General features: G+C 31.4%; 1 protein-coding gene across 50 annotated transcripts in view; it reads left to right on the top strand.

Moving 5' to 3' along the window:
• LOC145294072 (uncharacterized) overlaps positions 1–13,983 on the top strand; it is a 616,260-nt gene that overhangs the window by 217,737 nt on the left and 384,540 nt on the right. For all 50 annotated transcript variants that reach the window (XM_080141108.1, XM_080141084.1, XM_080141083.1 and 47 more), the window contains exons 4-5: positions 11,173–11,271; positions 12,947–13,045. In XM_080141108.1, the coding sequence (XP_079997234.1) occupies positions 11,173–11,271; positions 12,947–13,045 (198 nt within the window). The remainder of the gene's footprint in view (positions 1–11,172; positions 11,272–12,946; positions 13,046–13,983) is intronic.

Genomic DNA, 13,983 nt, shown 5'->3' with positions numbered 1-13,983 from the left:
TTATCTCCCTTACATAATTTTAGTTATGCTTAGATATAAGTATGTGGTTTCAGAATTAGATTACATGATTGATTCAGCATCAAAATGGGGCTCAGTCGAGCATCTTCCATCAAAATAATAATGGAGTAGAGAGAGGCTAATAGCCTTCTTTTTTAGTGAGAAAGGGTTGTAAGAAAGAGATCTTAACAACACATTTAAAGCTGTTTTAAAAATGATTTTTAACTCTAATAAGAGTAGGGAGATGCATAACAGTACAAAGGTATAATACAGTTAATATCAAAATGAAGATTGGTTGTGAACTTTGAGACTGTCATACTGTCACTTGGAAATTTTACCTTTGTTAGAAATCAATTTTTAAACTATTTTAAATGCTTGTCTGTATAACATTTCTTAGTCTATCTGTGTGTTTGTCAATTCCACTTTTTGTTGGAAACTATTTGGCTGATCTGGCTAAAATTTTGTATGGACTTTTGTTATAAGGTATAGTGAACTAAGTATTATGATATCCATTCAATGCACAGGGATTAATAGGGATTAGTTACCACAAAGAAACTTGATTCTGCCTGGTGTATATTATTATAGGCTTTAAAAAAACAGTAAATTCAATATTGACATGATACAATACAAATGTTGAAACAAACCATTAGTTAATACAGATACACATAGGCACGGCCAAACCGGAAGGAGGGAGTATTTTTTGGATGGTGTCTCTAAAAATCTCCCAAAAATCAAGTAATTATCCAATCAATATGAAATTTTTACCAATTATTAAGTGAAGAATGAACTTTATAACAGTGTACCTTTTTTTTTTTTCTTAATCTATATTAACCAAAAAACAAACAAATCAGAACAATGAAAAAGAATCGTTTTTGGCATCAGAAAATAAGCACACATTTTTCTGATTCCGATACCCTAAAAAGTTCCAATTTTTTTCATTTTGGATTAATTGTTCTAACACTATTATTTATTTATGAGGAGTTTTTTCACAAGCCTGTAATAATAATTGCTCACTAACAATAACCAGTAGTGTTCCCTGGAGTGTGATTGACAACAAGTCTCCCCAAAATGATATTACTCACTAGGAGCTTGCATACAGGCCATCATCAGAGATTTCTCTCTGCCAACAACCTGCGGTGTTCCCTGGAGTGTGAGTGATAACACGTCTCCCCATATTTCCAGTACTCATCATCATTGCAAATTAGTTTGCATTATCGCAATAGCCATTTACCATTGCTTGCATATTGGTAGCAACCATTGGTCTTTTCTGGGATTAGGGTGGCAATAAGCCTCTCTAAGGTCCCAGTCTTCTTCGCATTCATCCAGTGGAGATCTGGTTAGTGCTTTTCCTCCTCAGTCATTCTTCTTGACCCTCCTCACTTATTTGGTGTGGCACAAAAAAAAAGGAGGGCGGTTATTATTATCATTATTATTAACAACAAAAACCTTTTTAGCGGGTTAGACACAAGACCAGGAATGGGTTTAATGAAAATGTTTGTGAAACGAACTGGATTCGAACTTGGTACACTCAGGTTTTTAATCCATGTCATTAACTACTTAGTCACCTCAAAAGCATGTGGACCTGACCTCATCCCAGCTATGCTATTAAAAAATGCTCCGCTGAGGTCGCTCCTGTTCTCTCTAAACTCTTTAACAAATGCCTTAACGAATCTTGCTTTCCTGGCTGCTGGAAAACTGCTTCTGTGGTACCAGATTACAAAAACTCTGGTGAAAGAACTGACCCATTACATTATCGCCCAATTAGCCTCCTCCCTCTTTGCACCAAAATGTTTGAGTCCTTAATTAATCAAGCTCTAGTCCACAACCTTACAGCTGCTAAACTTCTGTCAGACCACCAATATGGATTTAGGCAAGCCCATTCTACTGCAGATATTTTAACTGTAAACTCTGAACATTTATATCAAGCACTGGATACATAAAACCTTACTAACCACCAATAGCTATGGCTAGCGATACTTTACCTGAGAGCACTTCGTTCAAGCTCCTTGGCTTAACGTTCACAGGAAACATGAGTTGGAATAGATACATTGAGATTATTGCTAAGGTTGCTGCAAAAAAGGTGGGCTCTCTCTATCATGCTAGAAAGTTACTTACGTCTGAAAGTATCCTGTACCTCTACAAAGCCACCATTCGCCCATGTCTGGAGTACTGCTGACACATTTGGGCTGGTGCATCTGCTACTAGTCTCTTGCTCCTGGCTAGGGTTCAAAAGAGAGTAGCTAACCTAATAGGTCCTGAACTGTCATCTAAACTTCAGGCCCTGTCCCACTGACGTAATGTTGCATCTCTCTGCCTGTTTTACAAGTATTTTAATGGTGGATGCTGTGACGAACTACAAGCCCTCGTACCCCCTCGATGAAAATACCCCCAACAAACCTGACAAGCATCGAAGTTCTACCCCTATACAGTTGAGATCCCTAGATATAAGAAAGCCTTTTACTCTAATAGCTTCTTCCCCAGAACTGCAGGACTTTGGAACTCTCTTCCGGTTTCCTGCTTCCCAAACTGTACTGACATGCAGAAGTTAAAGTGTAATGTAAGCAGACATCTTGCTACTAAACTCCCTACATAGTACCCTTGCAACTTAGGTCCCTGATAGTAGCCCCCTACATCAAAGTGGCAACGTGCCTTGTTTGGGGTGAAAGTGTAATAAAAAAAAATTTTTAATTATTTTTATTCATCTTTGTGTCATATGCTGAGATTAAGCCTTCCATGAATAACTTCCAATTTCTGCCTGTTGCCATTTCGCTTATGCCGCCAACTAGGAGCAGGTTGCCATGAACTGATCCCCTCCATCTCTTAAGCGACATTGTGAAGCCATAGGCCATTGAAATAGATATGGGACACACTTTGGAGCATTTTGGATAAATTCAACTATATAAGTACAGTGCAGATGTATTGCCTGCAGTTTTTTAACACGGGTTGGTGAAAGATAGAATGCAGTGACTCTCAATAGGCCGAACAGTACCCAGATCTGCTCATGGCACTCATATTATTAATAGCATGCTTTTGTGCTTCCATACTTTCAATCAGTGCTGCACTGATCCAGATGTAATCGGACCAATGTTGAAATTTCCTTTTAGTTTATTTTTATAAAAAAAGGAAAATGTTCCAGGACAAAGAAGTTTTGTTTTCTGACATAAAGACTTCTTATGACTACTTTTGTGCTTTCAAATTTAGACATGTGGCACCATTAAGTATTTTCACATGAAAACAAGAGAAACTAAATAAGTAAAAAAAAAAAAAGTATGTTCTTCTTAAAGCTTTAACATTTACAGAGTTTGTTTTTTTTTTTAATGGCATATGCTTTACATACAATATTATTGTTGGTTCTCCACTTTAGATATTACAAAAAATAGTACATATTTTTGGCTTTAATAGCAGGAATCTTGCCAAGGGATTAGAAAAAATGGTGCCTTTTGTTTTTTGGCATGATTTCAGATTTGCAAGATTATTTATCAAGGAGTTTTTATGCCCTGCTTATTATCGTGCATTTTATTACTTATATTTCGGTATAATTTTAAAGATTTTCGGTGACTAAGTGTTCTATTTTTTTTTTTTTTTCTCTCTCAAAATAGGATCAATACTACTTTGGATACAGACATTACCTTTTTTTGTCTCTGATTAAAATTAGACAAGATTTTTTTCATTTTTTATTTATTTTTTTTTTTCCTAGATTCTCGTTTTTCTTAAATTTTTCTTTTCATTTTTTTTCCTTTTCATTTTTTCCATTTTTTATTTTCAAATTTTTTACTTTCTCATTTGTTTCTTCATTTTTACCATTTCTTCATGCTTTTCTTTTTCTTTCGTTTTTTTTTCTTTTTTTTCCTTCTATATTTGCATTTTTATTATTTTCCTCAGTTTCTTTACTGTTATTACCTTTTTCTTTTTTCTGAAATTTTTTTAAAGACAATGTACAAATAATTTAAAAACCCAAAATGAGGAATAAACAGATGAGAAGTATGTGAAATTTAATGGATTCGTCCAACCACAACTATTTAAATGAGAACGCACTTAATTTATGCTTGAATATTTATATTTCCCAACTGACTCGACATCTCTCAATAAATATAGCAAGTGAATTTATAATAAAATCTAATAAATATTTATATTGCGACCTATCAGGATATGTGGAGCTCAACACTTGTGAGTGGAGCATAGCATAATAATAATTCAAGACAATATAGTTAAATTTATAAAAATGGCCAACTACATTCCACTTTATAAATTCTTCCACCAGAATTGCCACATGATAATCTACTACTGATTTTGGTCTCTAAGGTTATTGACTGTTTTCTTTGTTTATATTTCTTCAGTTCTTTTATCCCTTTTTCTTCTGATTACACACACACACACACACATGGTAGCCTTCAAATTCAATGTAAACAAGTTTTTGTTGAGCCGTCCCCATAATCAAATTCTACCCAATTACACCATTAACGATTACTACGCTACCACCTTACATCCTCGAGTGGCATTCGGGCCTGGATAAGTGGTGAATCCCAAGTAGAAAAAAATCCCCAAAAAACTATCATATAAAGTTATCTGTAGATTAAAAGGAAAAAACGAATTCAAATAGTAATCCATCTGACTGGTAAATGATTCACAGTAACCTTCTTTTTTTATTTCTTTTTGCTATGTTATTGGAAGGAATATATTTTAATTTGTTTAAGTTTCTTTCTGAAGATACTTATTCCGGATAAGACGACATTTAGTCTGGATAGTTTTTGCTTTGTTATAAATAATGAAAGGGAGGTGAGAAAGATTTTTTTTTTCCTGAAGAGTAGCTTCCCTTGGAAACATTACCATTCTTAATAGCTCTTCATGTCTTAAAAATTGAAAGTTTTGGAAGTCATTAATATAAAATGATCTTACAAATAAAGATTAAAACAACATTACTATAAGAAAATTAATTAGTTTTATAACAGTTTGGCTCAGTGGATACTTTAATGGCCAAACAATATTGTGTTAAACTTTGAGAAGTTTATTACATTTTTTTTTTCTTAATAATACACAAAGTATACAAAAGCGGATTAGTTTTAAAAAAATGAAACCAAAATAAAATTACTATGTTTCCCTGGTAGTGTCGGACAGTGTATTAACTGTTGGTCCGATTAATTGGAATCAGGAATGGAAAAAAAAATATCAACTATTTTTAGTTATCAGAACCAGAAAAATTTGTCCCTATTTTCCAATGCCAAAACAATTTCTTGATTGTTTTTATTAACTTAATTTTCCATAGCTCGTATTATTGATGAAATGATAAATATTTATTGATTTTAGGCTATCAGTAAAACTAAAATCTATACATCATCCTTCTACAAGTGTATTTTCTTTTGCAAAAATATAGGCAAATACTACGTGGATTTTTGTGGCAATCCGACACCCCTTCCTCTCTTCCAAAAAAAATAAATAAATAAAATAAAATGAATATATCCATAAATAAAATAAAAACTAAACTAAATAAAATAAACACTACTCTATATTTAGAAAATTAAAAAGAATTGGAATCAGTAATTGTGTCAGAATCAAGGGAAATATTGGAATCATCCCATCATTGTGTGTGGGTGTGTGTGTGTGTGACCTCTTTTTTGTTTAATTTAACAAACATTTACTTGTAAGTAGGAATAAAAAAATGAATTTCTCTTCATTTTTCGATTCATGCAATCATTAGTTTTTCTCCCCTCCCAATCTCATTTCGTAATAAGGAGCATAAATTTTAACCAATTTATTCGATATATGTAGCCTCCCTCATATTCTAAGGTGAAATTAAATCTTTATTTGCCTGACTTCGTTTCAGAAAAAGGGTTGCTTGTAACGACTTGTAATTGATGGAGGATGAGCAGGAATGTAAAATAGTTCAGCTCAAGTAACCTGTAATGAATGTAGGTACACTGCTGACTAAAGCCCTTAACAGGAAAGGAATTTTTGGTTGCAGCACTAAACTTTATCAGGCACTCATAACTCCTCATACCTCACTTTATAATAAAGATCAATGTGTATTATATATATATATATATATATATATATATATATATATATATATATATATATATATATATATATATATATTATTATTATTATTATCATTATTATTATTATTATTATTATGTCATGCAAATTTAACAAGTTTGAAAGAAAAAAAAAAACTGGTGGATGAAATTGAACAAGTTTAAAAGAAAAGAAAAAAAACTGGATGAAACCATTTTAAGTCTTTACAGGAAGGTAAAAAAACAAAAAAATAGTCAACCCAACCAACATCATCTAAAATTAAGAAAAAAAATCCTTCATTCTGTTTCCATCATGAGGCGTTTTCTTATTTTTTATTCTTTTCTTTCTATATAACGATTGATGTTTTTTTCTTTTCCTTATTTAAAATGTTTTTGATTTGAAACATTTTTATTTCTTTAACTCAACCTATCGAGATGTTATTTTATATAAATATTAATAGTAGTGTGAACACTGAAGCATAATATTTTTAATTTCTAATGGAACATGTACACTCAATTTATTATGTCAAATAGTAATTTATACATCTTTTAAACGAATGATACTGATTTAAATTATTGGTAAAAAGCATGAGTATAATTGTAATGTCAAAACTGATGACATATTTAAAATTTTTTGTTAAGCCATTTCTGAAATGACGTAGGAAAGGTTAATGCCCTGTGCTGTTCAAAGAGGTCCATCCTCCCAATCCTTTGTCTCCTATCTTTAAGGTGGAGTGAGTTTATTGCTTACTGCCTGAGGCACCCCTACTGAGAAGTACCGATAGAACTGCTCACGCAATTTACCAGAGTGTTCCTCTTTTAGGGGTACTGACGATTCTCTCCTACCTTTTGACCTTGTCACATCTTTCTGCGGTGGAAAAGAAATTAAATTTTTTATTTATTGCATTATTCTATACCACACACACACACATACACATACGTGTGTGTATATTATTTGATTGTGTTTGCACTGACAAGGTAAAGAAGAAAAAAAATAACCAACTTTTCGTCCTTTTTTTTTTTTTTTTTTTTTTTTTGTGACTGTTTATATAAACAGCCAGAAGATGCCGAAGCGTTTGTCCAATTTCCTGGCAAGCAAATAACAAGTTGAGGCAATTGATTAAAATAATAATGAATTTGTTACATTAAGACAGGTGTTGCATTCTCCCAAAGAACTGATCAAATTAATGTGTCGGGGGAAAAAATACTATTAGCAAAAAAAAAAAAAAAAAAAAAATTCACAAGATGTGAACGTATCTGCAAGCTTGCAAGAAAAAAAAAATGTCACTGACTAATATTCTTTGCTATGTGTGAAGACAAAATGCAAAGTATAGAAATTTTTAAAAACGTTTTTAGTTTATTCGTACATTTAAAAATTACTAAATTTGAATATTAGTTATGATTAAATTTATTTGAAAAAAAAAAAAAAACCCAGTTTTTTTTTTTAATTAAATCAGCTACTTATTTTTAGCAAGTCAGATTTCAGCATAGAACTATCAAGATTTTGCCTCAGAAGTGTCTGATCTTCATGAAGTCCTCCTTGTTATTCACAGCTATTTGTAAACCTGATAGATTAAAGGTTTTTACTACCCACAACCCTCCACCTATTGACACCAACTACAGCAAGGCTCAGTGGTTGCATACAAAGTTTGGGAAGGTTTGGCTTGGATCATACACAGGAATGACACCGAAGCAACTTTCACTCTATCAGATTTGCAGTTTTACACGTGCTACATCTTGCCTCTGCATGTGGCAGAGATGACAAAAGGATGATAGATCATAATACTAACTCATAAATTTTTATCATAGGCAGGTTACCGGAGTTGCGACTCTAATAATGCTTAATGCCAAACTTTTCTTCCATGGGTTTTCCTGCTAGAAACCAAAGTTCCAGACGACATAGCTGTGACCCTATTCGGGTATTATTGGACTTTAGAGGTTAGGGCTGCTTGAATATATACTTAAATGAATTACTTCTTTTAGTGTTAAGTACAAAGAATAGCTCTATATATATATCTATATTCAAACAATTTTATATTACTAGCAGTATTGACCTGATGTTACCCTGATGAATATATATTGCTGGGTGGAAGGCTTTCTTTGAGTTTAAAATGTAACCACCTTACTTTCATTAACCCTTATCCTCAAATGATCTTCGGGCCTTGATAAGTGGTGACTCCCAAGTAAAAAAAAAAGAAGTTCTCCAAAGATGATCTCTAATAAAAGTACCATTTGAAAAAAAAAAAAGTCGTTTATAAAAATGGTCTTCATTGCCATTCTTGATCCAATTTTCTATCATTTTATTTGTTTGATTTTTAATCAAAATGTCATTACTCTTTTATCTTTTAAAAAATAAAAATCTCAATTATAAAAATTTTGAAATTACTATTGAATCTTTTCTTTATTATTGTACTGACCATGACTGAGATTTTCTTCCGATAGTCAAAGCTGGCTTAATACGCCTGCTTAATTAAGTTACTTGGATTAACTGTTTTGCAGATTAATACGCATTGTAATCATCCACAATCCGGACCTAGATGAACATCTGGCTATTATTTTGTGCTTTTTAATAAAAAAAAAAGTCATTATCCTTAAAGAGGTTTAGATAAAATGAGGTGGTTTATTGCTGAATGGTATTCGTCTTAAAATTCTGGCTCGTATATCATTCATCCCTTTAAAATTAAAAATTAAAACCATGCATCAAATGTATTCATTCATTTCATGAATATTAGACCGGATTAACAATGATTCTAATTTGCCATTATTGATATCTGCTCTGAGTCAGTGTGCAAACGGAAGTCAACAACTGCGTCCATTAAAGCATATTAAGTGCTATGTTGATAGGTAGCTGATCCCTTTTTGTATATATTTTTTAGGTTGATTCATCATCACCCCAACCTCATCTCCAAACTCTGACACGTACACTCTTGTTTCTTGAACATTCTTTGCTGCCTACCTGAGACATGGGAATTTCAATCTACCTACCAGTGATTTCATTACCTTAACTCAAATAATACTAGATGTACCTACTTGGCGTTGCCCGGTCGTCTTTTTACTTGCAGTTTTCCTTCCCCTAAGTATATATATTTTTTTTTTTACTAACAAACAGGACTAACTCTCTATTGATGAATACAACCCCTCACCCCTTCTTTTTTTCTTTTTTTTTTCTTAATAGCATTTGTATGAAAATAATTCTGATCTGGTTAAAGCATTTTCTGGAAGGAATTAATTTTTATTGTTTTACAGTTTGTTGCAGCAATTCACCAGAAGAATTGATGAATCAGAATCAAATACTGATTTTTATAGAAAAAAAAAATCTATCAATGACAAAAAAAGACTATATTAGTGAGAAGAGACAATAAACAACATTATTTTATTGTGGTTTCATTTTAAATGTGGGCATACAATAATAAAAATTAAGTTTTATTTCATGAATTCAATTTCTTTTTATAATGATATTTCCAATAAATGCTTAAAAAATTACAAAAAATGATCAAGTATGACAATAATCGCAAGTAAAAAAAATTTATTGAATTATTCAGTTTTATCATCTATATCAATAACGTGTGTGTTATGTCATGCTTAAATTTTTTTTTTTTCTTCAGAGTGAATGTCGTTTGTTACTAGCGGGGGGTACTTGGCGTTGCCTAGGTGTTCAGAGGTGTAAAAGAAAAAAATAAGTGTTAGTAGTCGGGCAGGCTTGAACCCGTGACGCAAAGGCGGAAACGAAAGTGAAAAAAAAACATAACATCTAACCGCTATACTATAAGGCCATAGGAAGTGAAAAGCGTTCAAATTAAACGGTGTCAATCAAAAAGTTGACTTGCTAAGTGAATGAGTTCACGCAAGTGCAGAAATGAAGGTTGGCTGAAGGCCAGTTCAGCTTTCTGCCATTTCATTCATTTGTTTCCCCATGATGTTGAGGAAAACCAGTTCCCCACAGAAAGGGAGTGTCCAAATGAATAGCAATTGTCTAATATGAGGGGTTTCTCCCACATTGATCAAAGCTTTCTGGATGTTCCTGCAGAAAAGCTGGGAAGCTACCTTTGCTTTCAATTAGTTTTGCTTTTATACGAAAAACACAAATACACGAGAGGATGGAATAGTGTGAAATTTATAAAAGTCAATCAAAATAAATCTAGAGACGACGTCCCTTTGCAAATCATAGATATTCTGATCTAGCGAGTATATAAAAGTTCTAAAAAATAGTAACCCTCCTCCTCCCGAAAAAAGCCTCTGCTTGACATACAAAAACGCGTGCGTCACTTTTGCCTTATATATATATATATATATATATAATATATATATATGACCTATTTCTTGTAACAAATAATTTTACCAAGGATTTTTCATAAATTTTGGTTTCGGTTTCAATCCTAGTTAATGGTACTCAGGTCATCTATTTGTTTTTATAAATAATTTTACAGGAATTAAATTTTAGTTTCAGTTATAGCTGAAGGGACTCAAGTTATATTATTTATTTTTATTCATTTTTTTTTTTTTTTGCATAAGTTTTGGTTTCGGTTTCGATTCAAGCTGATGACCTTAAATCATATGGATATATTTTTTTATTTTTGAAATCACAACTTTATAATCTATAAGAATTGATAGAGAATTGACTCTATAATAATATATACGAAATCTGCATAAATTCAAATATCCTATTCAAGCGTATTTTATGACTGGGCTAAGCTGGATGTCCCTGTTAGCTTGCAGTTTTAACAAAATAGCTATAATAATATCAAGGCATCTCCATTTATGCTGAACATTCACAGAATGCCAGCATCAATATATTTCATATGAAAGAGTCCACTGTGGAATTTCCACAGGTTCCACTAGTATTTGTTACGCTGAAGACTACTTCAAATTCAGAGGAAGTAACTTCAGTCTATGATTTGGACAAAATAATTGTATTCCGACACTTTAAAATAGAAAATCGCAGACCGCTATGTTTTTGTAAAAACAAGTTTTAGCAGATCATGTTTTTGTAATTTTTGGAGCTTTTATTAATTTCAACATGACTCTTAAATAAATAATAGTGTTTTCATGTGATTTTTTAAAATCAATTTATATTACAGAAACATACCTTTCTTTAAATTTTGTTTATCCAGGCTGATTAAGTTTCTGTTATAATTTATGAATCCGTTTATTTTGTCCCTTTCAGAAAGGAAATACAGCGCTTCATATTGCGTCCCTTGCAGGACATGAAGAAATCGTCAAAATCCTTGTGCAGAATGGAGCCAAAGTCAATGTCCAATCTATGGTTTGTATTGAAAGAGCATTGTTCATATTTATAATGACTCCTGAATTCTTCTCTTTGAATGATAAAATATTAATTTTGTTTAACAGCAAATCAACCCTTTTGCATATCAAAATAATTTTTCTTTAATTATTATTAATACCAAAGAAACAATGTCCATTGTAACGCAACATTACATATGTTTAATTCAATACAATTACATAATCGATGGGAAATTGTTTGCTAATGATATTAGTGAATAAATGATTACAATAGATACAGTTGGATTTGCATTTGGCTTAGCCAATTCTATAGTCTATCAAGCTATCCATTATGTCAATCAATTATTGGAGAATTGGATTTTCCCTCCACATTAAAAAAACAAAAAACAAAGACATTTGTCTACCTATGTCCTCATGGGGAGATAAGTAAATAGGGACTCTTAAAATTATGAGTTCCATTGTGTAAGAAGATATTTTGCTCCTTGTTCAGAATTCAACCTAATTTAAAAAAAAAAAAAAAAAAAACTACAGAAAAATGGAACAAAAATGTCATATTTCAAAAATCATGTAAATTTATCAAGTTATTTTTATATAGAAGATGATTTTTTTAATGATTTTTATCAATTAATAGTAGTGAATTGTAGCCATTACAAAGCTGATTTGGATGTCTGTAGTTCGAATTGAGTTGTCTCCCTTTATATTTATTATAGCTTACTTTCTTATAAAATTTGATTTTCTTAGTACAAAAAGATACTTGATCAATTGGCATGATTTTTGGAATATGATATTTTTGCTTTGTGACAGGTACGTACATCATATAGACTTTTCTGTAATTTTTTTGTAAGTTGAATTCTGGACAAGTACCAATATTTCTTTATTCTCTAAATCTTTTATGAACATAATTATTTCATCCTGAGATTGTGTATAAAAGATGCAAAGGACAAAAAAAAAAAAAAATTCCTCTTTACACAACCCAGGTTGCCTACCAAACCTTTTAAAAAACCTATTACATTGACTTATTGGCTAGGAGTAAAGTGTAACACCTGTTCTGTTCTCGGTCATTCAAAAAAATCCTAGACTTAAACAGTTTAAATTATTATTCCAATTCAGAGTGCTTCTTTTTGAGCAATTAGATTTTCTCCACATTAAAAACTAATCTAGTGTTTTTACTCTGCCCTCGTAGGGCGGTAAATAAATAGGCAGGAAGCATAATATCAGCACAAACGATCTAGAGTAAAGGAGATAACTCTCTCATTTGAACTTGACATAGTACCTATTTACTATGCCTCCCCACATGACAGAGTTAGACACCAGGGTCGTTTTTTAACGTGGAGAAAAGGTACAAAAATAAAAATTGTCTCAGTCGTGAAGGATTTCTCCTCCACCGAAAGAGAACAAGAAATGGAAGTGCAGCATCTAACATTTATAATTTGGATGTTATTTTTAACATTACTCATCTGATGAAAGATGATCTTCTTTGTGGATAATTTATAAAAATGAACTTGATTTTATTAAATTTTATAACTATTCTATGAAAAAGAATAATAATGTTAATCCAATATTAGTTAAATTTAATTTCAGTAGTATAAACATTAACTTTTTCTAAAATATATATATATTTTTTTACTAAAAATGTTCTGTCAGAGAAATACTCAATACATCAAAGAATTCAACTATTTTTTTGTTTTTAATTTCAGACTGGGTTTACTCCATTGTATATGGCAGCACAAGAGGGTCATTCTGAAGTGGTAAAGTTTCTTCTGGACAATGGGGCTAGCCAGAGTCTTGCCACTGTGGTAAGAATCTTTCCTGGTCTTCCAAAACATTTATCTCAATTCTTTTTTATTTTAAAGTTTTTTAATTTAGTAGGCAACTTTTCATTTCTAATGATAAAACGTTTTATTTTGATAAATCATTCAAAGTGATATATAAATGTATACTATAACATATTTGAATGGTCAATTGGGGAGAGAATTATGTTCCCAATTTTTTTACTAACTTGAGTTTGAGAGGCAAAGGAGAACTTTACTGAAATATTCGAATATCTGTGTATCTCATATAGAGATCAAATGTTAGCTCCCGGATGGAGGCCCCTTGACTTCTGAGAACTTTGTTGTAAAATGAAATAAAATTAACGGAGGTAACAAAACATAAAAAAATAATCTCTTGAAGGAAAAATTTAGTCATTTTTTTTTTTTTTTTTTTTAGATGCATTATTCATAGCAGCATTTGAAAAGTAGAAAATTTGATCATTAAATTATTATGTAGATTAATGTGATTGTCACACTCCCAAAATATTATGCTTTGTTGGATCCCAAGTTATCTTGGAACCTGAGGAAATGAGGTAAACATAGCAATTTAAGCTCTCCAAATTGAACCTCTCAACTACAAATTTATGCTTCCCAGTACAGACATAAAAATAAACATTGATATATATTAAAATAAAATACATATCAAATGCGTTCATAATATCAATGCAATATTATGTAAAGTAAATATTTATTTATTTAAAATGAATAGTTCAATGATATACGCCATCATCAGCATTTTATACATTTTTTCCTCCTCACCATGATGGTAAATGGAAGAAAAAAGTTAGTATAGAATCCATGTGTTGCTTGTCTGTGGTGATATTTTCTAATGCTGGAAGATTACACTTGGTGCACATATGAAAGTCAAAGTTGTGCTTTTTGTGATATAAGCACTGTTTAAATTTTAAAATTTATTTATATAT

This window comes from Euprymna scolopes, chromosome 15 (genome assembly GCF_053919585.1).
Source record: "Euprymna scolopes isolate OS-2025 chromosome 15, ASM5391958v1, whole genome shotgun sequence".
Taxonomy (NCBI): Eukaryota; Metazoa; Mollusca; class Cephalopoda; order Sepiida; family Sepiolidae; genus Euprymna; species Euprymna scolopes.
This window is presented reverse-complemented; position numbering and strand designations above follow the sequence as displayed.